At 43.6% G+C, this 26,169-nt stretch overlaps 2 protein-coding genes across 3 annotated transcripts in view; one reads left to right on the top strand and one right to left on the bottom strand.

The window, feature by feature from the left end:
• Window positions 1-26,169, bottom strand: part of LOC120948923 (mucin-17) — an 87,821-nt gene that overhangs the window by 6,374 nt on the left and 55,278 nt on the right. For both annotated transcript variants that reach the window (XM_040365786.2, XM_040365788.2), the window contains exons 5-6: window positions 8,793-9,364; window positions 1,010-1,205 (exon numbers count right to left, since the gene is read on the bottom strand). In XM_040365786.2, the coding sequence (XP_040221720.2) occupies window positions 1,010-1,205; window positions 8,793-8,927 (331 nt within the window). In that variant the 5' untranslated portion in view covers window positions 8,928-9,364. The remainder of the gene's footprint in view (window positions 1-1,009; window positions 1,206-8,792; window positions 9,365-26,169) is intronic.
• On the top strand, window positions 17,015-25,997 carry LOC120948924 (pro-resilin-like). Its single transcript, XM_040365790.2, has 3 exons — window positions 17,015-17,064; window positions 25,286-25,439; window positions 25,504-25,997. Exons 1-3 carry the CDS (start codon window positions 17,015-17,017, stop codon window positions 25,909-25,911), a joined length of 612 nt encoding a protein of 203 aa, XP_040221724.2. The 3' UTR covers window positions 25,912-25,997.

The raw sequence follows: 26,169 nt of genomic DNA, 5'->3' as shown, positions 1-26,169 counted from the left end.
AGGTTGCATCAGTGATAAGAATTATGCAGCATAAATACACCCGCCCCATGAGGATCGCGTTACGCCTTCGATTGAATCGATCGGAACGGCTTTCGGAAGGCCACTGTGAAGCGTACCGATCATATTGATGCGTTATTTGTCGCATTAATTTACCTAATCCACTCGGATGATAAATATTTATCGCCAAAACATCACTCCATAAGACCCTCTTATCATCCAAAATTGACATTAAATAGTAGTTCTAGTAGAGGTAGGCTAGAAACTCACGAACGTACGGATGATCTCATCGCCCAGCTGTGGCTAAAGCGTGTGTGTTTGTTTAAATCAAAAGGTCACTGTGAGAAATTTGACGAACATATATTCGCTTTTCAGTTAAATAAACTAACAGACAAACCTTTAAAGTTCATATCTATTATCAGCTGAAACTGTTTGTTCCGTGAAGAAATCCTCGCCCACTAAACAAACGCTCTGTTCCTTGTACATCCTCCTCACGTTGAAGACAAACTTCAAACTGTATGGCTAATAAGCCGCCTTTTTTCTATGTTTGCCACGGCCCAATATCGAGTGTGTGTGTGTTTGATGGGATTATAAAGGCATAAATGTCGATTGTACTGGATGATCGTAAAACTCTACCACCTTAACGCAGACGAGCAAAGCCATCGTGCCGATCTGGCTAACCATAAAATGTGCCCGGTTGTGGTTGAATCGAATTATTGGTTTCGTGTCTTGTCGTGTTTCCGGAATCTTCAATTTGGGGTTATACGTAGTTATGCCGAAACAACAAAAAAAAAATGGTCCCATATTGAACACGCCATGCCAAATCCCAAAAACGGCATCCCTATGCTTTGGATTCTTATCAAAAAGCGTTTGGGCAATAAATTGTGTGTCCGAAAAGTGCCCACACAATCGGCGTGTCGTGTGACGCATTTCAAACAGCGGTTTGTTTTGCCATATGCTGTACCTTATATTCTCCCCGTTTTATTTCAAAACTTTGGCCCGTGTTACTTACCTACGGAGTTGATCAGATAGGTGGCCGGTGGTTTGAGGACGCTGCGAGCGTAGGCACTGCGGATGATTTCCAGCGCGCACGGTTCGGCCGTTATCAGCAGCATGCCGGGCGAAATGTGTCCGAGATACTTCAGGACCTTCGTGGCCGCCGCCAGCGGTGCGTTCCACCAGCACTGAAGGTTAGCTGAGAGGAAATTCTGAAGAAATCATAAGAAAAGGGGGAGAAAAGAAAGAAAGAAAGACATCATTAGTGCGTTGATAGCAAAAGGGATATTAAGTATTTGTGTTAGCATTGCTGATGTCTTATCTTGGACTAGCTTGAAGATCAAAAGAAAAGCCTCAAAAATACCCCAAAGTCGAAATAAAATTGCTTCCGTTTTGTTTACATTCTTTCACTCCAGCCAGAAAGGCCTAACCCTAACACAAACTGGCAGTTGCTTAATTCCACCGACCACAAGCAAATATCATAATCATAGGCGTCGATTGCTGTATGCTGCCGATGAAGCCCAGTTCCACCCAGACTACCGTTACGGAGTGTAACCTTTTAAAGGGCTCGCTGCGGTGGCCACGTGCTCTAACCCTAGTCCCGAAGAAAGGGCACTCTCTGAGCGTTGGATACCCGCTGCGAAGGCCCATTCGTGTGTACATGCCACAAATATCTTTCCGTCGCCGAGGTTGTCCAACCGGCCGAAGCGTCCCGAGCCAGACACACGCCAGTCGGAAACCGTTTGCCAGGAAATGAAGATGATGTAATGGTTAGAATGATGGGGTGTGATTTGAATTCATAATTCCGTTTGGTAGGGTGGTACACAGGTCACACTGTTTATGCACACGGTAGCAGCAAAGGGTGATGCTATGAATTGACACCCCGGTTTTGGTATAGGGCGCCTGGAAAACTGGAGGGTTTAATAGTTTGGACAAGCCTGAAATTGTTTGCCTGTTGATATCTAGGCATTATATCTAAGGTTTTATTGTTAAAGTAGTGTATTTATTAAAAGAAAAGCGTTTCAGTATATAAATGAAAGCAAGCTTTGTTTAAAAATTAAAGTATAAATCTTAAACTATCTGGTATTTGCTAGGAATTTACACATTAGTATGACCAGTTTGTCGCGGTGCTACGCAAATTTAAGGTGACTTTAAACTCCAATTGAACTAGACTCAATATACATAGTGTAATACCAGGAACTCGAATGTATATCGATTAAGGAAGTGATACGAAACCTATATCGATCCAGGAACACCTGGGACAATTCCCAAGATGTCATAGAGAACAAATATCTAAGATTGATATCGAGCCTACTGCACTCCTAGTCTAGAATTGATATCGAGCCTTCGCGTAACGTCCTACGCGGATATGTCAGGCTTCCGAGACTTATTCGTAGGAGCCACACATGCATAGGAGCCGATGCATCTGTCAAATAAACCATAGAGCCGAATCAGAGCCTATGTCTTGAATCTTTTGGAACTGGTAATGTTTCTTAAAAGAGTCCTCGAACCTAAGCCAAGTTTAAATTGAACCGGAACGTATTTTGCTCTTAAATTAACCCAAACATTTAGTATTTTAGGAACTGATCCCGAACCTACCTCTGTCTAATAGTTAGTTGCGATCATTTCCACATTCAGAAACCTGTCCTGGCATTCATGATCCATTCCAAGTCATGATTATTATTGCGAATAACTTCAGTAATAAAATCAATGTAGAACTTCTGCCGAACTTTCTACAACAATATTTAATTCCCAAACAAAAAAGAAATAAATTACATATGTACAATACTTGTTCAGTTAACCGTTTTTTTATAGAGTTGACTAAAATTCCCCTGCAAAAAAACCCATCACTTCCAGCCACTTCCGGGAAGCAGACTACAGTTTTTCTATTGTTACCAACTGAAATGAAAATATCACCATATGTCCTTGATTGAGGCAAGCATCAGGACACAGAATGAAATACATTCACTAGGTACCAGAGTACGGATTTATTCCACACACCATGGTTTTCAGCAGATTGTCTGCGGTTCTTTACCAAAAAACCACCCCGACACGGCATGGAAAGGGATACAGATGTCTGCGAATGGAATTAATCATCATTCGGTTGGGCAGATTTTGGCAAAGAGCAGCACCGAAAGTCAACGAGTATGAGGTACATTGCTGGTGGGTTCGTTTTTCGCAGAGAGTTTGTGAGTGTGTTTTTGTAGCATTGCCGGTAAATGAAAACAGTACATTGAAACATTGTGTCCATAGTTGTTAATTCCCAGCACAACCTGCTGGATAGAATCTAAGTTACGAAAGCAACCCTCGTTTTAATAATGTTAATTTATGGTGTGTGGCAGTTGGTTTGTGAATACGTGGGGCAGGCATGTCTTCCGTTAATTGAACCAGTTAAAAAATTACACTCCTGGTGAGCTATGAATGCATAACAGGAAATAAAGGGGTTGTTTAATTTGTGGGTCGATTTAAAATGGAAATTTATAACAATTCTACAATGTTACAAGGGTTCAAGGTGTTAAAATGTCAGATGGAGTGTATATCACTCAAGATTATAAAAAATAATCCTGTGCAATTTAAACACAATGAACTACGAAAACAAATCGCTCTTCTCGTTGTATTTTGAAAAGTGATTTTAAGCACAAAAGCGACTGTCTTTGTAGGAATAGACCCACCTGTCAACGCCAACGTTAAATATAATCAATCACATTTCCTCCATACAAAGATCTTCCTCTCCTAACTATTGCTATCACCATCATCATCATTACGGTTATCATCATCATCATCATCTTCCGTCAGCAGATTCCCCCAATTTTCTTACTCCCAGGTTGGTTGTGTTGTATGTGTTTAATTTATCTTCTTATTAAAGCGAATGTACCATTTACACCCGGGAAATGCGTACACCATATGCATGCGAGGGTTGTGGCCCTCCTCGCCGGTAAGCAATTTCAGAGCGACAAATCAGGGACATTCGCGTTAAACGCATACACACACACAGGGTGCGTTTGCTCCCTAGCATCTTGGTGAGTCAAACATTGCAATGGGGAAAATGCCTCGATACGGTCGTCGACTAGAATTCGACAGGGAATGGACAGCAAAAGCACGTACAATAATCAACGCACACTGCGATGTGTATGGAGTTGTGCAAACCCGCGGGCAGTAGTAAGAGGACGAAATCGGATTACCGTGAAGAAAGCAGATGAGCAACAGAAGTTTGCTCTGATGTAGTTTATCTTAGTTGCCTGTGTCTTTCCACAACGGTGGTTAGAATTCCCTGCTAAGTGTGTCGGGGTGTGTGTGTGTGTTGTGCTATTGTATTGGTGAGTACAGCAAATGCAATGTATCCTGCCCGCGACTGGATGTGCTCCTGGGCGGGCAGTACACTAAAAATCAATAAATTTTCGCAAACACTTGCCAACTTTCCACAAAACAGTGGGCCGTTTAGCGCACTGCTGTAGTGGTTGTTGTAGAGTTCGGGTTCGTTGTTTATAGTACGTTCAATTTCCGGTCATTCTGAAAGTGGAGGGTTGGAGTGAGTGGTCTCCCAAAAGCCGTTTCCAAACCTTTTTGCACACAACCGTTTTTGTTTGTTTTCCTCTTGAGCGTACGCTGTTTGTTTGTGAGTCCCTCCTCTTCTTAACCGCTTTATCTAACTAAGATCTCAGATGGCTGTAAATGTTATATGGGCGCAAAATTTGATTCCCATAGTAGGCAGTGAGCGAAGGGGGCAGCAGTGTTTTGTTTATTCTACAGGTCGTTCACACAGCTGAGACGACTCAGCACAGTTTTGTGTGGTTTGGTGAGAAAGGGGCGGGAAATAAACCGCGCAAGCAAGTAACAGTTATATCTTCGGTATCGTTTCCACCGCACGAGCAGATCTCTGTCTGTTAGCGGTTGGTGCAATTTCGTAGGAAACATGCATGCATACGTACCCAAGGGATGACAACATGTAAAAAAAGAACGCCAAAAGGTTAGGGCATTAGCTTCGGGCAAACAATTGTAGTTTGTTCCGTGTTGTCTGTTTGTCAAGAACTTGCTGAGACACTTGTATTCAGTGCCCTCAGGTGATGTCATACGAGTTTTATTTGATTGCAGGCGATTCGGTACGGGTACGGGTGAACATGCGTGCCCGGGAAGAAAGCTTTATTAGCTTAAAAGGAAATTATTGTTTTATTTTGATTGAGGGTGAATAAGATGAGATGAAACGCCATTTCTGTGGTAGGGTAAGAGTTTTATGATGATAGGTACAATAACGCTATTGATTTATGGATTGTCTTTTATGAATAATTCTACATTGGGGATGGCAATCCGGTTCGAAGGACTAAAATATTTTAAAATTTCAATTTAATTTGCTTGCAAATGTAAATGAAATGCAAACCTACAGATTTGTCCTTACAATATTTTATAACTACGTCACTCGATTGATTGATCATCATTCCAATTAACCCTCGATTACATCATGATCACCAGCAACGAGTGCATCGAGCGTTGATTTCCGATCAAAACCAGGCATACCAAAACGCTTCTAATGACAGTGTAGTCACGCTCATCAACCATTTCTCTGATTTTCCATTGCACCGGCGCTCGTAAGCGTGAAGCAATTAATCAGATTAGTGCAAATAAAAGGATCGGTACAAGGTGGTGGTGGTGAAAATGAATTAAAGGCGAAGAAAAAAAGGCCACGCCAACCCTGATCGTTGGCTTAAAGTGAGATCAATAATGAACTGTTATTTAGCAATCGGTGTAATTGCTACGCCCACCGAGAAAGAGCGGCGCAGTGAGTGCCAACACTAGCCATGATATGCTGTGGAAAAATGGCCAGCAAAGCAAAGGTTGGGAAAATCGGAATCTGATCTGTTTGGAGCAGTATCCAAGAAATGGTTCGTTCTTGGCCATAAAACGAGAACAATTCTTTTGTGCACACAAAATGATAGGGGCTTTTACATCCTTTCTTTTTTTTCTGTTTGCTCAAGATGTACAATCGTGAGATCGTGTCCGGATGCCACCTTTTCCCCGTACAATTGTTGGATAAAACCAATGAGAAATGGTCAGCAAATGAGTTGAAAAAAAAATACACGGTACAATTTATTTCCCGTCCGTACGGTCCGTCAAACGGAGGAAAGTGAGATAATTCCAGTGCTTTAATGCGCAATAGGATGTACCTACATGCAATGTCTAGGTGCATGCACGTTCGAAACGTGCGAACAAATAATTGACCTAAAGACCGGTTTCGGATGTTGTGGGGTCGATGAAGAAGGTTGGGCTTTTCCGCAACGATTAATGTGTTATGTTGCAGTAATTGTTCGTTTGCATCGTGGAAAACGCCCCATCGGGCGGAAGGGCTTGCGCAAACTTGATCTTGATCGGAAACCGAACCCACTTCCATGGAGGAAGGGCTTTTTTCATGTGTTTTTGTTTGACGCTGGTGAAGAAAGTTATGAGAAAAGTTGCCAAATAATTCGAGAAATTGCTTCCATTAAAATTGTGTACATTAAATTCCAATTTTAAGGATTAAAATGTAAACTATAACCCTTAAAAAAAGTCTCAAATTAGTTTAGACAGTGGAAGAAATATTGTGAAAATTGCGAGAAACTGCGTTTCCACGAAGGGCTTCGTCACTTAAAGCGAATAAAAACATCAGGCAAATGAAATGCAGTTAGAAAAACAGTAAGACAAACACGCTCCCCATTACCGAGTGCTGTGAGAAAGAAACAAGAGACAAAACGGAAAAAACACCTCTGCCGGTAAAGCTAGCAAACCCCACAATCAGAGTGCATCCCGGCCGGTCGAGCTAATGGTGTGTGCATTAAATTGCATGTAAAAGTGTGTAAATAGAGGATCACTTAGTCCGGGGAGGTCTTTTTTCTTTGCTATGTCTCTCTCTATTTAAACTCGCCGGCAGTGTGGTTTGTGGCAGCAGGTGGAACATCACAATTCCAGCCGCGATTTCCGTTTTGTCGCTGTCACTAGTCGTCGCCGGCCAACCGAAAACCGGAGGAAAGCTACAGACAAACGGTCTGTGTGTGAGTGTGTGTGATTATTGCATACCGATACGCGACACCGAACGGGGTACCGTTTTGCACGTTGATAACAATGCGTGTGCAGCTTATCTTGATGCTTTTATGCTCTTATTTAACGGATCGGATAAGGCGGAAAAAAGAAGTGCACGGACCAACTAATGGAGCGGGCGAATGCGAGTGAATGCTGCATCCGGATGTTTCTAGTTTAATGTTTGTTTATGTTTGCAATATGCGGATGGAACCGGAGGAAGCTGGAGGACTGGAGGGTAGTTAACGGGGGGGAACCGGATTGCATAATTTATTCTGTCACTTCACGCTGAGGTGGAGGGGGGCATGAATCTTGAGGCAGAAGTGTGATCACTTTCCCCTATGCTGGGATGCAGTAGGATGCAGCTGGGTGAGGTGTTGCAACTGATGAAAGCGATTTGCATTCTTGATAAGCTTGCTTGCGAATAGCACAAGTGCAAGATCGTTTTTGGCTTGAGGGAAACATGTTCAAGATGAGGGGAGGGTTGTTGGGGAGGCAGACCTAACGGGTCTATTTTAAATTGAAGGAGAAAGTGACGAGCATGTTTTAATTAGCTTGCAAGGATAAAAGTGAAGTTTGAAGCAATGGCAAGGTTAGCTATGCTTAAGCTAATATTATGAATCAGATGTTCCGAGCTCCTAGCTTTGCAAAAAAATATATATATCTTAAAGGTGAACAAATATTTAATGGACATGTTTTGAGTAAGAGATGTGTTGCTTAGCCTATTCATCATTAACAGTTCATTTGAATGATTTTAATTAATTATTTTGCCCAGATTTTTTAGATTTATTTCTTTACAATGTTCTTGTACCTAAATCAAAGACATTCTACATGTTTCGAAGCATGTATTATATAATTAAAGAATTTCTAACAGACATTGTTCATCTCAAGACTGGCAAACGGAGTAATATTTTGTGATAACTTGAAAGATAAATTTTAAGAGTATTGCATTAATTATACAGTAAAGCCTCGCATAATGAGGTTAATCCATTCCAGAGACAAAAAGTGAAATAACTCATTTCACCACCGAAAATGTGCTGGCTTATATGTAGCTGAAAAACTGAAAAATGTCTTCATAATACTAGACATTTGTTTACTTTCTCTTCTACATCTTCTTGGTGTGACGAGATTTACGTATTAGACAAGATTTTGAGTATTACGAAATTCAACTCTTTTTAAAAGGTGTTTTTGGAGCATTTCATGACAATGGAGCGAAAATAGGAGAAATTGGAGAAAACAGTTGAGATACACTGAAATACTTGATGCCTCAAAAGATGAGGTACATGAGCTACATTTCAGCTTCAGCAAATGTAATGTACATTATCAAATACAACTCATAGTTTACCCATTTTTTTATTTTCAATTCAGCAGTTTAAAAATGGAAAGGAACCGATTTAAATTACGACAGCACTAAACATTCCTTATCTTATTTTATGAAAATCACTCAAATCATCAAAGCTGAACTTATATGTGAACTAAAATGCAGCTTATGCCGGTTTCTTTTCACCACACTGAAAACCATTCCAAGCACACCGATACACCAGATAAGAAAGAAAGGTTATTGGCATAGCAGAAATGCAATCACTGCACACGTCGTGTCGCACCATAAAACAAAAACACCTTCCAACCCATACACGATCGTATCCAATCGGTGGAAATTGCACCGATCGCGATCATCTCTCCAGCTCCAACTACCAATCACAAACACACACACAAATCATTTGCTTGGGGAAGTCGAAAAGGGGAGATCTTACCTGAAAGATCGTGTAGCCACTGTCGTACATCCAGAAGTCTTCGGGCGGGTTGCCCGGCTTGGTCAGCTGGATCGCGAGACATTGTTGCAGTATCAGCCGGCACTTCTTCGGCGTTCCGGGCGAGTTCGTGCTCATCCTGGAGGCGATCGGTGTCGATCGGCATATATCTGGTTGCTCCGTTGCGCCCGTTCTAAATTTCTTTCCTCCCGTTTGGTGCACGCAGTAAATAAATCGACGCCGCGTACACTAGCGGCGACCCTCCGGCGGCCAGTCCAGGGAGAGCCCCAGTTCCGAATGATTAATGTTGCCCTGGGTCCGCTTTTTTTTGCTGATGTTGATGCTGCTGCTGCTGCTATCAGCACGCGGTGATCCCTTGCCGATGGTTGCGTTCCGATACTCGATAGCGTATCATTAGAGCGCACAGCAAGCGAACCACACCACAACCCACCCTTCGGGCGAAGGTGGTATCACTATATCACTGTGCGCGCCGGGCTTCGGTAAGGATCAGTGCGCGGGTTTCGTGGCGGAGTCGACTGGCAGTGCTCCACTCTGAGTGATCGGATCTGCTGAGCCTGAAATGGGAATGGGGAAGGCAATCAAAACGTTAGACCAAATGAGCACCTTTGCGTGAGATGGGATAAGGGGATGGATTATGCTGGGTTTCGCATTCTTTGTTTTGATTGTGAGCCGAGTGGAAAGGAGGCCGATGGCCCCATATTGCGAACAACCGCGCGCTTGACCTAGATCGCGGGTGGCACAACGACGGCTCATTAAATGGTGGGCAAATTCTTAACGTGTACTGGTCGTTTGCTTTAAATTGTAGAGACCTTTTAAGTGGTCAATAAAAAAATTATTATTCTACATTATTTTTTTTTTCAAAGAAAGATGCTGCGAATGCTGCCTGTTAACCTTAGTTACCTGTTGTACGACCGATCACGCTCACGAGCTGCCAAAAACTGAGCGCCCGTACGGTGGCAGATTCGTTCGGTACCAACCGTCCAGCACGTTTCTATCTAGCAGCTTCCCGAAAAAGATGAATGCGAGGAAGAAGGAAAGCAAAACAAGACCTTCACGAACAGGCTAGCACCACCACCACCACCATCATCATCACCGCCGAAAGCAGAATCAAACTCCTCGATCGATCCTTCGAGCATCGAGGGTATTTTGGTGACGTAATTTGTAACGAACATTCCTCCCGCAGTTTGCTGATAGGCAAACGAACGACAACAATGCTACCTACAGCCACGAACCCCAAGCGACGAACCCCGCTGTCGCAGGTATGGGGCAGATTTTTGGATGCTTATTTTTTGTCTTCCTCTGTCGGTTCCCTTGCTTTTGGGTTTTGCATACACGATCACACTTGCGATATCGTTCGCTAGCTAAACCGTTTCGTACCACCTGACAACCGTGTCCGTTTGGGTAAATATTTAATGTTTGCGCGCACGCTAGACCCATGATGCCGGCCGTTAGATCTGCACAGCTTCGGCAAAGCTGTCGCACGGAGTTTTTCGGAGGCTTTTAAAACCGATCTCGGTGGCTGCGGCAGCTCTTCCATCTTCTTGAACTGTTGGCGCGGCTCTCTCCAACAGTTGATCCCGAGCCCGTGTCCGAAAATAAACAACCAGCCAAGTCATGAATATTAATTTTTCCTCCCTATAGCCACTTATTTCTCACTCTCGGCCTATCAGTTTGTGGGCTGTTTTGTTTCGGTGAAGATTTGCCGCTGCTCCCCTGTCCCATCGCTTCCTCGGACGTTTAGGTGCGAATTTGAAAAGACACCATAGGTGATTCGTATGTGCTAATGTTACTTATCAAGCTTCTCGTTCGGTGGACACGCACCGTAAAATGGCAACCGAGGTATGCGACAAGCGAGTGCCGTTTTCGTTCGGCTTTTACTTTGCTGCCAGTGTGCTTGGGGATGTATGTTTTGCTCCCATTTACCATTGCGATGCTAGTTTTCGCACAGTCCGGGCACCAGTGGATTGTTTATTTTTTTGAGGCCAGTTTGCTTTCGAAATCTATCATCGTGCCACGCGATAGAACTCGGGGTGAAGACTAAAATGAAGGCACTGCTAAACGGGTATAAAAGTGGATGGCTCTAACCGTCATGGGTATTGGCAAACACTGTACTGTTTGTCGCGGTACTGTTTGATTAGTTGATTTTGGTACAAAGCTACACGGTACACGCGGAGATGCTGAAGGTTGCTGCTAGAGTGATGTCAACAAAGGCGGCAGAGCAAAAGGCAAACCAAAAGGCCGGGTTTTCGGGTGACTCCACGGGTGACCTTTGCTTGGTGGAGCAGAAGGATGTTCAATGGAGGAGGGAAGCAAAGCCGAAGGTTGGTGTTGTTGGGTGGAAGTTTGTGTAGGTCAAATATGAAACATGCATGATTATGCGTTTTTACGGCAAACAAGTTCGAGGGAATACATTTTAGTATGAGGTTCTTGTGGACTTGCTCAAGTCAACGCAAAGACATAGGGGATATTGTTGGTCCATAGCAGGGATAATAGCAGGTCTAACTCGACAATCGTCTCTCTAATGATGCTCCAAGGACTTGTTTATGTATTTGATCGTGTAACACTTATAACCTTTTAAATAAAAAAAATGCTTAAATTGAGAACTCAAGATCTCAGAGTTACTTGGCGCCTAACAAGTCAAAAACAAAAACCCCGCATCTCGATCACAAGCGGCACTTGTGCAATTGTGCGAATTCATGCCGAAGCATCGTCGTGCCTTTGAGAGCGCTGTTGACCTTCAGATGACCTCGAAAGATAGCCCAACCCGCAGACAGCACCGACGGGAGTGCCACCACCCGTGCTTCATCTCAATCCCAAACACCATCAGAATGAACCAAAGTTTTATTAGGCAATCTGACCGCGCATCATTAGTGAAATCGTGAGGTACGTCCAGTTGCCAATAGCAGGTCTCTGCTTTGGTGCAATTTGCACCCACTTGTTCGGTGTTTGATTCGTCAGTCCAACCGATAGGACAATATTCTTCTCAGGTGCCCAGCCATCACCGCGACTAGAGGTGTGCATAGCACCTTCACTTGTTTATGAATTAATTATGGCGCGTCTGGGCCTAAGTCTGAGCCTGCTGGTGGACTTGAGGCACCGGCGATGGCGTCAGATCATGATCGGCAACCCCGTCCAGAAAAGGGCAGTTCAGTGAACGTAATGAACAAGTTTCTGTCCTCCCCGAAGGGTGACTGTCGCCAGTGTCTGGCGAACAGTTAGAAGTTGCGTGTTTGATTGGCTCGGTGTTGGAGCTCCATTCTCGAAGCACATTACCCCCTCATCGTCCATATTAGAATACCGTTCGGTACGGTTGGGAATGTTTGGTAAGACAATTATCGTTTAGTGGAGACTCGTAAACTTGTGTGAGGTGTGAAATAGAGCCGCAAAGAGTGCATTACTTGCGCTAAGGAATGTATCACACACGCTATAAATTGAACTGTCCACAGGGAAACCAATTCAGTGAAGGTGGAGTGTGGTTGAAAATTTAAATTAATTTCGGTGTAAAATATCCGTGCAGGGACCTTCAGGGCGACCATTAGCCCGCCCGTCGTTTTCCAATGCGGAACAGAATAGAGTGCACAATGTCTGCCTCAGGTGACGACCCTGCGCGCACCCATAGCATGGGGCTGTTTGTTTGTTTGTTTGTTTGGAGGAGCTCGAAATGGTCAAAGTACCATAAATGGTACCTATTGCCTTGCCAGATCGCTAGGGATCGCGTAGTCGCTTGCTATTGCTGAGAAAATCTGTCACCCGTGGACAGAGCGGTGGCAGAGGGTGACGATGGGCTAATGGAGCCACATTTCAGGGTGCCTGTCGCTCTGTGCTCCGTGTTTGACCTTGCCGACTGCACGACTTTTGTGTGCTCGTGTGTGTTTGGTTTGCTTTTGCTCGGAGAGGATGCGTCTCCATTCCTTTCCGTGCTCGATCGTTAGGCTCACTAGGCTCCCCTTCAGAAAAGGGAAGTCAATTCGGACAACTTAGCTAAGCTTAGATACTGCCGCGTTTGCGGCTGTGTTGCCACGCGCGAAACTGATCCGCCGGCTGTGCCGTATTGGGCACAACCGAAAAGGCCACAGCGCCCCCAGCGAGTAAGACTCAGCGATCGGTAACGTATCGGCTGCTGGACATTACTGGACGATCGCGCCCCGTCGCATGTGGACAGGTGATCTAAGCCTATCGCTCGTTATGGAACTTGCAGGCAGCAAAAACCAGCCACAGCAAGGGTTTGGCAAGGAAGTCGAGCATTACACAGTTTGCTCGTTTGCTGCTGGCAGCATCAACACAGTAGTTGATGAGACGCGCAAAGCCCTGATCACGATCAGGTTTGCTGCTGCTGCAGCTACTTCTATTTTTTGTGTTCGTTTCTACTTCAACCCAATCGCTCAGACAGACCGACAAATCGGGCTCGATGTACCTCGATGGACCCGAGGGAAGGGTACAGCGCAAAACGGTTAGCAAATAATTACGTCCGGAAGTAATCTGCTACGATCATCGTCATCTGATCAGCGGGCTGTATTGAACAGTGCTCGAGAAGGGAAAGGAATGGCGTGTAACGAACAGCGAAAGAGAAAGAAGCCCCTCACAGCTTAAGTGACGAGATCTAGTTCAAGAGTCGCCTCCAACTCTGAATGGATCCGATTCAAAGGGAATCCGTTTTTTGTTGTGGTGCTGTTCGAGCTTAGCCGACCCTTTTTCAACTGGAACGAGTGGCCAGTTAAACGGTCTAGGGCCCGTAGCAACCGATTTATGTAATGATGGTTGCGGTTTGGGTTGTTGTGCTTGACCCGCTCCACCCCCCTCGTCTTCAGAAGTTGTCGGGGAACCGTTTACCCGCTAAACGGGCCGTTTCTGTGTGTGTGTACTTTCAAGAGGAAGCAAAGGAACAGTAAGCAAGAGGGCAAGTGGTTTGGTTGAAAGTTTTCCCAGTTGTGCAGGTGGGAAAATGATTCAATTGAGTTCATTTGTTTAATGGGGGTTTTAGTTAAAATAATTGAATAACTATCGGGAGCTGTGTTTTAAATTGGAAGTAGTTTTGCCTTACCGGGAGAAGCAGGAGATAATGTGATTAGGGAAGAGCGTTAAACCTTATCACGAAACCAATGAACATATAGGTAAACAAGGTATTGTAATAGCTCCAGACTGAATGTATTTACAAATGAAAGCAGAGTTTGTGAGAAATTAGCACTTCAATTGATATCACAATTGCGTCACCTGATATCACAAATATGGGTGTCGTAGCTGATGGGAAAAAGTGTATCTAATCGATCAAACACGACTGTCATAATTGTTGATTATTTTTTCCGAAAAAAAAAGAAACCACTTACACAGTTCGATATTTATGTAATTGATGTGGAGTGATTGCAAAACTTCAAAACCTATTTTTTACCCTTCTGTCACAATGTAGGGCAACCATGCAATTCTTCGTAACATCAGAGCAATATCGTGAAGCGAATGTTTTTTTTTGTTGCTGCCCGAGATCACACACAATCGATCGAATTTTCACTTTCGTTTAATCAAGCGCAGAATTTGGCACAACAACAACAACAGCACACAAAAAAGGGCGCACATACAACACATCCCGTAAGCCATTGTTTGGGGCGCACACACATGCAGCTTGGCTATGCTAAGCTGCGTTCCCTTTTTTGGGGCAGCGATTGATTGGCAGGGGCAGCGTGTGTGTGTGTGTGTTGCGCAAGTTTTTGCGCGCACCATCCCTCGGCGCTCATTAGAGGATAATGACTTTGGGGCAGTTTTTCCATCCGTTTTGCCCTTTTTGCTAGCTCCTTTTTTCCCTTCTCTATTATGTGTTTACATTGATTTCTTCTTTCTTTTATGTGTTGGTTTGGTGCTTTGCTTTCTTCTCTTCTCTTCTCTTCTCTTCGATAAATACTTTCCGAATTATTAGTTTATTTCACCATTTCACACAACAACTTATTCCAGCTCACACCTGGTCGCGGGTGGAAAAACAAGCAACACGGCAGAGCAGAGCCCCCCGGGAGGTGGAAAATGAATACACAAAACAAAACATTTTCGAGCGATTATTTTGTTTCTGAGGGGGAGTTTTTGTTTATGATGCTGGCCAAAAACCAGAAAGAGAACGCCCTGTGACGTCACGGATGCATCCACGTGGGGCAAGATTTATATGGGTAAGATCAATTAAAATAAATAAAACCCGTTTAAATGAAATGAAAACCAAACGAAAGAAAATGCACTATTCAAAAGAAAGAAATGTATTAGAGTACAATGTGCGAACAGAAAAAAAAAAACGTAATGAAAAATTAAACATCCTCCTCCTTTTGTGCGGTAAAGAACACGTCAGCCGGAACGATGACGGGTGTAATTTTATCGGGGTGCAAAAACGCATTTTCTTTCTTTCGGGATGGGGTGTTGGTTATACTTTTGTTTTTTGCATTTTTGGGCCATAAAAACTTGCTATAAAATGAAATGGAATGGCATCAGAGAGAAGAAAGAAAGGAACGAGAAAGGAATGCTTGAATTACTTTTGCTTTGTGTGAGCGTATTTTTGTTATTATGAGCCGTCTGTTGTTAGTGTTTTGGCTTTCCATCTACATTAGATGATGTTGCTTTTAGTGAAAAAGGTTGGAATTTTCACTATTTCGTCTGTGTTATGGTTTTGCGATCAGCGTTAAACGTTTCCGGGAATGTGTAACATATTTTGGCAGTGGCTGTTGTTGAGTTTTTTTGTGGGAAATTAGCCCAAAAAAATCCGCCCTCCGCCTAAAGCTAATTATTATTATGCGCGGAATAAACTCGTTAAGTCACATCGGACATAAATCTAACCGCTAAATCCACTTAGCAAGCCACTTTCCTTCGATTTACACCTTTTGCCGCGACGATTAGTGTATCAATCCGTGCGACTTTATTCACCATTGCAACGTGTCGCCAATTGTTCGATGTGAATTATTCACAAATCTATGGATAAAATTAACACCTGTGCTTGTGTGGAATGGAGCAACCTGCCGCGAACTTAACTCTCATAACGAGCAACGGACGGGACGAGACGTTTGTCTCGTCTTGTTTCGGCTTGTTTGCGGCTCTAATTAAATCCTCCCTCCCCTCCCCCTCTGAGCGTTTTTCTGCGTAACAATTCGCAGCGGTTGCGGTGCGACAGGGGTGGCCGGCGGCTGGTTACATTTCTGCTTTTCGTTATTTATTTGGCTGAACCGATGCTGTCCGCTGCCACAGAGAAGTTGTGTAATGGACGAAAGTGGAAAAATTATATTTTACTTCCATGCGGCTGTTGCGGGAGGGATAGCTTTTTTTTAGTGTATTGTTTTATTTTCCACGCACGTGGGGTGATGGGTGGGGAAGTTTTCCACCAGTAAAGAAGCAGCACCCTTAGCAGCTGCTGTATGTGTGTAAAGTTGTAGCTGTTGTGGTTTTACAGTTTTACAGAGGCAAAACAACACAAAACCGGGTTAGCGGACCAGCACCGTACCGGGTGCTTAGGCTCAAGTTACCGAAAAGAAGTGCAGCAAAATATTGATCCTTTTAACTGAGGGGGGAAGTAGTGCCGCTTACAAGCATTGAGTAACATGGTCCAGTGACCTATAAATACCGGGGAAGTCGAGTGTGGTAACTGTTCATGTAAATATTGTGTTTTTGACAGTTACAAAAATAAACTAAATTAGTTAATTACAAAAATAAACTAATAAACTAACTAAATTGCGGAATAATCTTGTTAGCTGATATTGACCGCTTTCAAAAAGAAGCAGTCTGAAGCTCATTTGGTGGATTGCTGTAGGAATATCAGTTAAAGCTGAATTTTAATGGCATTTAAAATGGGATTGTTTTGTACAAGTCTGCCTGAGCAAGCTATTAAATAATTGTGTTTTCGTACCATAAAGCCCTTATTGTTTATCAGATTCGAAAACGAGGATCAAAGATCCTATTCGTTTGATGTAGTCAAAAAAACTGTCAAAATCTCCTAGTATCCGGAATATACAGCAAGGTCAGACTGGAGTTTTCCAAAATATCAGTTTTCCTTTTTGTAGCTAGACTTTTGTGGCTAGTTTGAACTAGTCTGGGGTGTTATTGAGAGACTTGTTTGGTAGTAACATTTCTGGAGTTTGTGGCACCGGGGTGCTAACGTTGGTCATCATCATGTGGATTGCCTGGATTGGCTGGTTGCCCTCAAAGGTTATGTTTCTCATCCTTAATGGAATGAACGGAATGAATGTACAATGCTGTTGGATGAAACAGAACAGCTTAACATGGAAGAGATCCTTACAAAGTATGTTTGTATTCTCAAAATAGGTACCCAGAGCAAGACGTATCAACTCTTCTACCAGAGGCAATATTGCAAAATGATGCATCCTACGATTCACAAGAGCCCTGGAATTTAAACGGGATAACGATCTCTGTTACGCTTTCTGGACCTCACAAAACGCACTCTTCCGCCGAATGATGTGATGGCACATACGATCTCGACCTCGTTCAATTAGACTACTCGACATGGACTAGATTGGTATGTCATGTCTGATACGCCCGAGCACACCCTAAGTCTGATTACTTGGGCTGAGGAAAGTAAATGTTCCCCATCTAAGTATCTGCACTTGTTTTTTTTGTAGTTCTTCTCTTATTTGAGAATTCTGAACAAGATCAAAACATTTCATATCATAAACGCCATTACTTTTATCCCCTTTATATTTTACCATAAACTAGCTGTTATCCAAAAACAATGAACAACGTTTTGCTGCTTCGTTGAGCTTCTCATATTGAATGGATTCTTAGCACAGAAATGCCTGATGAACGTGTCTTTTCGTCTGCTTCACGGAGGGCATCGTGCACCCGCTTTTCGTTCCTTCCGAGCCGTAGTAAAGAACCGGAGACACTTTCAGAAGCGTTTGAGCTTTAATTAACTTAACACAAGCTGCTTTTCGTAAACGAGGCAGGTGGAAAGTGAACACACAACCTGGGCTGCAGCAACAGCAAACATCCCCATTCTCGCTAACCTTCTTCCGCAAGTGGCCTATTTGAGATAATTGTTTAGCAAAGTACTTGCCGTACGTACAGCGCGCCACAAACAGCCACATAAAAAATGAAGAAAAGTATGCAAAAAAAAATCAGCAAAAACAAAACCACCCTTTCATACCGGGCTGTCCGGGTTTCGTTCGGCCCGGGCGCACGGAACAGGATGTCACAACGCAAACACACGGCAAAAACGCGGCGAAACCAACGCGCGCGCTCGCGCGCCACTACAGAGGCGTAGCTGTGCCGCTGCAACGCCACCGTAATTACCGCCTTCGTTTCTGATGGGTAGCGCAAAATTAAGCAAAGGCAATGGCTCTCAAGACAGGGAATGGGGTGGCAAATACGCTGCTGCTGCTGCTGCTGCAGCAGCACGGCTCGTCTCGCTCCCGGGAACGTAGCGAAACCGGAAGGTGTGCAACCGGCACATACGGCACGTTTCGTAGGTGTCGCGACGTCGTCGTTGTCGCTGTTGATGCTGTTCTGGAGAGCGAGGCGGTGTATGCGCGCACACAAGTAGCACGGTGGAGTCATAATTTACTACCGCTCGAATGGCACGGCCGTGTAGGCCGCAAGGTGCAGGCCGAAATGACAGGCGGAGCGCAGAGTTTGCAAATGCAAACCACCCTGGGGGCCCCCAGGAGAACGCGGATGAGTTCAAAAGGCCACACCGTTTGTTGAGCGTTGTTTGGGGAATGGGTGTGCAGATTTTGGTTTTCTTTTGGGACCTCACATCGCAAAGATGCTTCATGGAGTCAAGTGTTTTTTTTCGGGGAGTCAATCGGACAGAGTTTAAAGAAGGAGCTCCAAGAGCCCTCCATTTCAATGTGAAGTTCGCATGACGCATCATCCACACACACACGAGCGGTTTGGTCAGGGCTGGAACAGGTTTTGGTTAATGTATTCGCTCTCCCCTTTTCCGGCACTTCGGCTGGAGTTGTTGGAGGTATGATTTTATGGTGAAAATTCTTCTCCACCTTCTTTGGTACTCCTCTTCGCTGCGTTGCGAAGGGAGAGGAGCCAAGTTTGCGATGCTCGTTGCGCATCGAGATGGCAACAGATGCCATCCACCTGGGGCGGGGAAGCGCCCACGACACTTCGATCGATACGCTGGTCAAACCCCGAAGCCCCAGCGCCATCAATTCCAGGGCCACAGCATCGATACGAAGATGCAGACACGATAGGGAGCAGTGTGGTTCTTAATAAAGGAAGAACCTTTTCGCGCACAAAATGCACTGCCGTACAAATTAATCCATACACGCTTGTAGCGTTTGTCATGTAGCGCTGTGTCACGGGCACACCGTCTTGCGTGTGTTGGAAGTGGAATTTCCGGTTTGCAAATTCTGCAATGCCCAAAACGGTCCCTTTTGCTGCGCCCGAGAAGGGTCAACGACATCCGGCGGGGTGTGAAGACGTCACTTGGTGGAGTGTTGCATATGCGTAGGCTTGCGCTGCTATGGACACTCTTTTGCGCACACACCATCCTTCCTGGGAGCTGATGATGATCGTTTGCTATTTATAGAGCTCCTAGTAGCTTGGCGCAATCGGCAGTGTCAGGTCGATCACACAACGAATCAATTCGGCTTTTTAGCGTTTTCCCACCGTAGTTTTGAGGTGGAGACCACACAAAATAACAACAACAACACAAACGGCACGAAAGGTCACTAACGTGAGCTGTGAACTAATCGCGATTAATGGTCGGGCTTAGGACAGGAAGGCAGTCATAAAACCACCCAGAAAGGTGTTTGAAAGCTGGAAAAGCTTCCGAACAAAAAACAACTACCAACATGATGTGCACGATCGATGGTGAGAAACTCGATCGTTCGGCCCTTTGCCGCGGAGTTCGAAAGACCATTCGATGGCGGGAAAATGCTGCCGGTTACGTTAGGCAGCAGAAAAAAACCAGAGCATCGTGCAGCGAAAGTGAGATCATCCCGCGACTCCCGCAAGCGAAGGGCTGTTTTAATGAGTGTTCACACCTTTCCACCCAGACCGGCGGCCTTTTTTTCACAGTGTCTCTGTAGCTGGATGGATCAGCTTTAAGGTAGGTTGGGTTTTGGGGGATTGCTTTCGCTTCTCGTACAGTTAATTCGTCGGGTAACACCCTTCCCGGTGATCGATTTCGATCGTTCGTCTGTCACCGGAGGGCTTGTTTGGTAGGGGAAGCTGTTTTCTTTCTACGCCTGAGGAGTGTTTCGATCTTTAATGTTTTGATTGATTCAATTTTTGTTATTGCTGGTACCTGTCGTTTGGAACAGTTGTTTGATCGAACCGCCGATTAGAGTGTGTGATTTGGTTTTTTTCTGGTTATTAATTGATATTCATTTCGCTAAACGTTCAGCACCTTTTTGGAGGTGGGCTGATTTATTGGAGTTACTATTGCTGGAGGGTTGCTAGGATTTTAAATGAATGAAGTTTTAAATGAAGTTTGAAGAGTTGTACATAGAAAATAGATTAAATAGACGTAAAGAAATAAGCTTACTTAGGTTTTGCTTCTCTACTTAGGTTGTTTGTAGGGATTTTGAGAAATAAATATTCCGTGAATTTCCTTTGAAATTCTCCTGAAATGATTTTTCTTTTTTACATTTTTCAATAAAAGGTTGTGTTTTATAAAAACAAGTTCCTTCCTAGGTAACCTTCAGTGATGTCGGGATAATATATTATGGAAGTTGATAGAAAATTTTTGAAATTTTGGAAATCTAGTTCTTTGTTATTATAAAGTTATTATTGTTCTAAACAAAAAGTTTTTAAATAATACATAGGAACAGGGTTAACTCTTGGGATGGATTAAATAATTAAACAAATAAATTACGAATACCTTAATTGTTCTGTTCAACCCGAAAAGTGAGTTATGGAGAAGTCAGTAAAAACGAACAAATGAATTAATATTTAAACGAAAAATCTATGAACAATATAAATATGTGATTTACAGGTGCATAAAAAGTATAAAAAAGGATTTTGATTGAAAAAATAGATCTTGAATGGGTTAAAGGTAATCTTTTATGATAAATACCCAATTGGAGCTTACTATGAATATTAAGCAGCTATTGCATTAGTTGATTGATTTTACAAATCCTGTGAAACATACGCAACCCGACCTTCCAAGTGATGCTAACGACATACTAAGGCCACACCAACACCGACCGCAAAGCTTAATTGATCCAGACATTAATTGGCCTCGGGTCGCACCGCTTAAGGGAGGGACTAGGCGGTGGTTCTTCTTACCGTCGAAGGTGAATTTCACATCCCCAGCATAGCATGAGCAAACTGCACCTTGCCGCTCCAGCATCTCGGGGCTGGCCCATCGGAACCGAGCCGATACGTCGTGGCGAAACCTAATTAAAACGCCACCAATCAGAACCCTGGTGGAGCGCGGTTGATTGCTCGCGCTGGGTTGATTCGAATTCGGCACGAATGTAGGCCACCAAGGTTGTTGCACATTGCTGCACACACACACACACACACATTGGCTGATAGTGTGTGCTTTTTGTTAAATTAAAATCGGTCAAACGTGTGTACAAGGCTTGAGCTGGGGCGAGCTGTACGCGCCCGTCGAGCGCGCATAGCGAAGTACATTTCATTATCTCATTATCCAATGATTTAATTTTCCATCCTACGAATGAGTTGCGGGTAGGTGAAAGAGAAGCGGGAAGAACAGAGTAGAGTGGGATTCCTATGGAAAGCCATTTCGCAGCATTGTGTTATCTGGCCGTTTCGGTGTTATTTGTTATGCGGTAACCTTTAAGGTCGTCATGCACATGAAAGCGAAATGGCTTTAACTGGAGGTTGAAATAAGCAGTGCTTGTTTGTGGTTCGGTGGCTACTTTGAAAGGGAATTATTAACATTTTTACAATACCTGAAAGCAAGATAAAAGAGCAGATAAGCACAATTTATGTAAGCTTTCATTTGAATCACATCGGCAAAGCAGCTCAAAACCAATACGGAACACAGCAAAATAGCATTTAATTCCATTGTAAATTTACATGGTTAAGCCCACTAATCGCACACACACACACAGAGACTAATGGGTCCTTTCTCGGGAATATTCCTTCGCTTCGATGCCCTAATGCACTCCATCATCGCAAAGGGCGCACTGTTTTACATTCACTTCCCCATTTACCCACCCGCCTTTTCTGGCATTGGAAATTATCGCGCTTTATCAAATGTTTACGATCAATTCAACTCAACATTATTAGCCCACCCATTATCATTATTTGCCCGGTACACTGCTGGGGGTGCTTGTGTTGGGTCGACGACGTCTTCGCCGGTGGTCGTCCCCATCTCCCGTGCTAATGTACTCCGTTGGCTTTGAAGTTTTCCAACGATAGCTAAATAGTCACGTTGTTATCAAAGAAAAGGCTTATCGGGCCCACTTTATCACCCACTTCCGATCGCGCTCGGTCTTGGAGTAGCCCAAAAAGGATGACGATCGCGATGCTAATCGAGATCCCCAAAAAGGCTGTCGATTGATCGAGAGTCGATTGAGTGGAGTTGACGGCCGATAGCTTAGGAACTTATGTGGAGCATATCACGTAAGAAAGGCACGCGTGAGATGATTGCTGGTTACTCACTTCCTCCGTGTTGCGGCTTTTCCACCGCGCCAACCGAACAAAACAGAAAACCTACCATTAAACACTTTCGGAACAATGCGAAGAGTATTTAAACGCACGTGTGGTTGTGGCTGACTCGTAAGGGCGGTGTGCGGGTGTGCTCATAATTCGTTTATGGAAGCTGTGTTTGGTATTTTTGAGGGAAGTTTGCCGGCATTTTTCTGTGTCTTTGTGTGTGTGTGTGTGTGTGTGTGTGTGTGAGTGTTTGTTTTTTCTTCCACTTCGTTCGCATTCACTTGTACGCTACAATTATATAATTTCGCTCGATTATGAACGAAAGTGTTTTGGGGTGGAAGATAATGTCCGCCACACTGTAAGATGCCTTTATGGCCGACCGGGCTGGGGGTGGGTGGGAGCTTTTTAAAAGCAGTGGGTGGTTGGTGGTTTTGGTAGTTGGCTTCCTTCTCCCGTACGCTTTATTTGTATTGTCTTTTTTCCCCGAATTGTTTGTCGGAAAAAAGAACGTTCCGGGCCGAAATGAGGACCCCAAAACAAAAGCCCAATGGCAATGGGGTGTTTTTGTTGATGGCAAATTCCCTTTCCAGCCTTGTAAAATCCCATTTTACACTCACTTTCGGTGCAGTTTCTTTTCCCACTGTTGTTCGGCATGGGGTGGTGTTGGTATGGGAAAACAGTGGTGGATTGGAAGGATTGCGGTGATTAATTGGGTCTCGCCAAATGTCAGGCGGATGGATAATCGTAGCGAGCTGGTTTGTACGTACGAGTTTTGCAGTGTTTTTGCATTGTTTTGTTTGTCAGACTTCTGCTGCAGACTCCGTTTGCAGTTCGGCTTTACAAAGTGGAAGCAATTCATCTTTTAAAACACCGCTTTACGTAGAGTATTTTCGCTTTTTTTTAACTTTTTGTGACTACCGCGAATGAAGGTGTTTATCGATTTTTGCAATTTTCTTTGTTGTTTTTTTTCTCCAAGACCTTTATTGCCCTTTGAAAAAAATCATCACACTTATGCGCTGTTTCGTGAGAATGATAGCAGAGCAAGTGAGCTGCCTTTGTTACCTTTGCCATTTGCAAGATCGCATTCCATGTTTGTATGAATTTGCGGAATGTGCCACGGTCGAAGAGAAGAAAAATCGAAAATAAAAGGATTGGAAAACCGTTCCGACTGGGAAGATGATCTTGCAATTAGCTGCATTTAAATGGCACGATGCCGCCCAATCGCCGGGATGATGGAAGACGATTCCAAATCCGGGCGAAAAACAAGGCTAGCAAAAAAAAGGAAAGAAAAAATACGTCTAATGAGAGGTAATTTTCCAATATCGATTTTGTTCGCTTTTCCCAACGAGACCCGGGTTGAGACTGATTGAGCGCTCGTGAGGAGCATCGAATTATTTAGCATTGTTGTGCTTTGCGTTTTGAAGTGTTTTTTCTTCTTCTTCTTCTTTGCGCAATCATCACAGATAGCATTAATCGTTTGCGCACGGTGTGGAAAGCATCGTTAGCGCTAGCGCTTAAGGATGGTTTTGATAAATTAACCCCACAAAGAGGGAAAGTATTTGGGTGGGGTGTGAGTTTTTATGTTGCAAAATAAAAAACTTTGGCTTTGGAGATAATGTGGGCACAATAGGAAATGGAATGGCGGGAAATGGAAAATGTAAGTTTAAGCAGGCATTAAGTTAGGCAATAGTGTGATCACATGCTGTTACTGAGAGCAATTCGAGTCTTGTTAGTTACATTAGAAGAATATGTTCACTTTGTACGTTGATTTCAAATAGATAACGATACTTGGGAAAGACTAAAGCAAAGAGTTTAGGTTTAAAAATGCATAGTTATTACTGCTTTTCCAGTTCTATTAATAGGTTCATATTGGTTATCAAAACATCATGAAGGAGTATCTTGCAGCACTTCACAATAGCTCTTAAAAACTTTTTCATGGAAAGATATGCAAAGATTTGCAGAACGAAATTGACACGTATCCTATTGTGTTTGTACAATACTCAACATACTATACACAATCATACAAAATTCTGTAGTATGCGTCTACTTAGGTTCCGAGTTTGCGTGTGTAACGAATAGACCACCTTAGACCACCATGAATAGATCATCGGCATGGAAATAATTCGAATTACTTACATGAAAACTCGTAACAAAGAGTGATGAAGATGCTCAACAATAACACTCAAGTATGAACTCTTATATTAAGAATTTTATCTAATAACTTTCATTCAAACATTGAGCTTTAAATCTATATATTTTACACAAACTTATATGCTTCTTGAATTACGTGTGCACTTCTTCCTGTCTTGATAACAACTGACTTCGTTTTCTCCATCGATGGTTCTTTGTGAAACTTCTAACGCTCATCCTCTTTAGGTTACAGAATCAACACATATTGCTGGCGATGGTGGCATTTGTTAATACCGAAAATAGAACACGATATAGTTGTCTTTCATCTACCGGAGCTGACATTGAACGCTTGCAAATTAGAGCTGCAAAACTTCCTCGTTATGCTGTTATCACTGCGAAACAATTTTAAAGCACAGCCTTTGGCAATGCTTCTGAAGGCTACAGTTGTAGACATTTTGTTCGTGATACAGTTTTTTTTTAAAACCAACTTAGATTTTTGATCAAATTAACAAATAAAGGGTGAAAATCGATTACCACAAAGCCTTGTGATGCTAACTCACTCACGCAAAGCTCACGGAATGGTTGCGTGCTTTAACTTACGGTTCCAGCCATGCCGAGTTTGGTTGGGCACGCGCTCAAATTTTGACCGTCGCATGATCCTAACCACAAACCGTTCTGTCACAAAGCTGTGCCACAAATTAGTGAAACCGTGTAATGGTTCTTCAAAAAAACCTTGCCACTGCTGTTTTGCTTCACCGGGCTTTGGAAAACTTTCGCATTTCGTAAAGAACTCAGCTGTCAATCGTCCTCGGTGGGCAAGCTAAGGGCCATATAAATACGGTCCGAAACCGCCCAGTAACCATCATTCAGCGGCTTAACGTTCTTACAACTAGTAGCAAACGGCAAACCAACCAAACTTTACATCCAGCAAAAATGTTCAAGGTATGTAGCAGTATAGTAAAGACCGGCAAAAGCATTAGTTGATAATCTTGATTCGTATTTCCAGATCATTGCACTGACCGTCGCCTGTCTGGCTGTGGCCGCATCGGCCCAGTACTGGGGTGAAGCTGGATTCGGATATGGTGCGGAGCAGCATCATGGCCATCATGACTACTATTCGCATCCGAGCTACAAGTTCGAGTATGGCGTAAAGGACCCGCACACCGGCGATCACAAGAGCCAGTGGGAACATCGGGACGGCGATGTCGTCAAGGGAGCGTACACGCTGCACGAAGCTGACGGTACGGAGCGTGTGGTTGAGTACACGTCCGACAAGCACCACGGGTTTCAGGCTCACGTGAAGCGCGTGGGGCATGCCTATCACCCGCAGGTGTACGGACATCACGGTGGGTACAATGGAGGATATGGACATGGTTCGGGCTACAGCTACAGCAAGCTGGACCAGCACTTCTGAACTGTTGGAGTTCGAACGGACGGTACCACAGTATCAAAGTGATAAGTGATCAGGGTATAAGTTTGCTAAATAAATGTTTTGTTGAAATTGCACAAGAAACTTGCTGTTTAATTTAAAATTTGAATCAATAAATGACTTTACTAAGCATGAAGTAATAGATCTGCACAGAGAACATTATAATAGTAACTAATTTTTCCATTACATTATCCATCTTAAGGTTACTTAAATAGAAAAATAAAATGTTGATGCTACTCTTTT

The sequence above is a fragment of the Anopheles coluzzii genome, chromosome 2, assembly GCF_943734685.1.
Source record: "Anopheles coluzzii chromosome 2, AcolN3, whole genome shotgun sequence".
Taxonomy (NCBI): domain Eukaryota; kingdom Metazoa; phylum Arthropoda; class Insecta; order Diptera; family Culicidae; genus Anopheles; species Anopheles coluzzii.
This window is presented reverse-complemented; position numbering and strand designations above follow the sequence as displayed.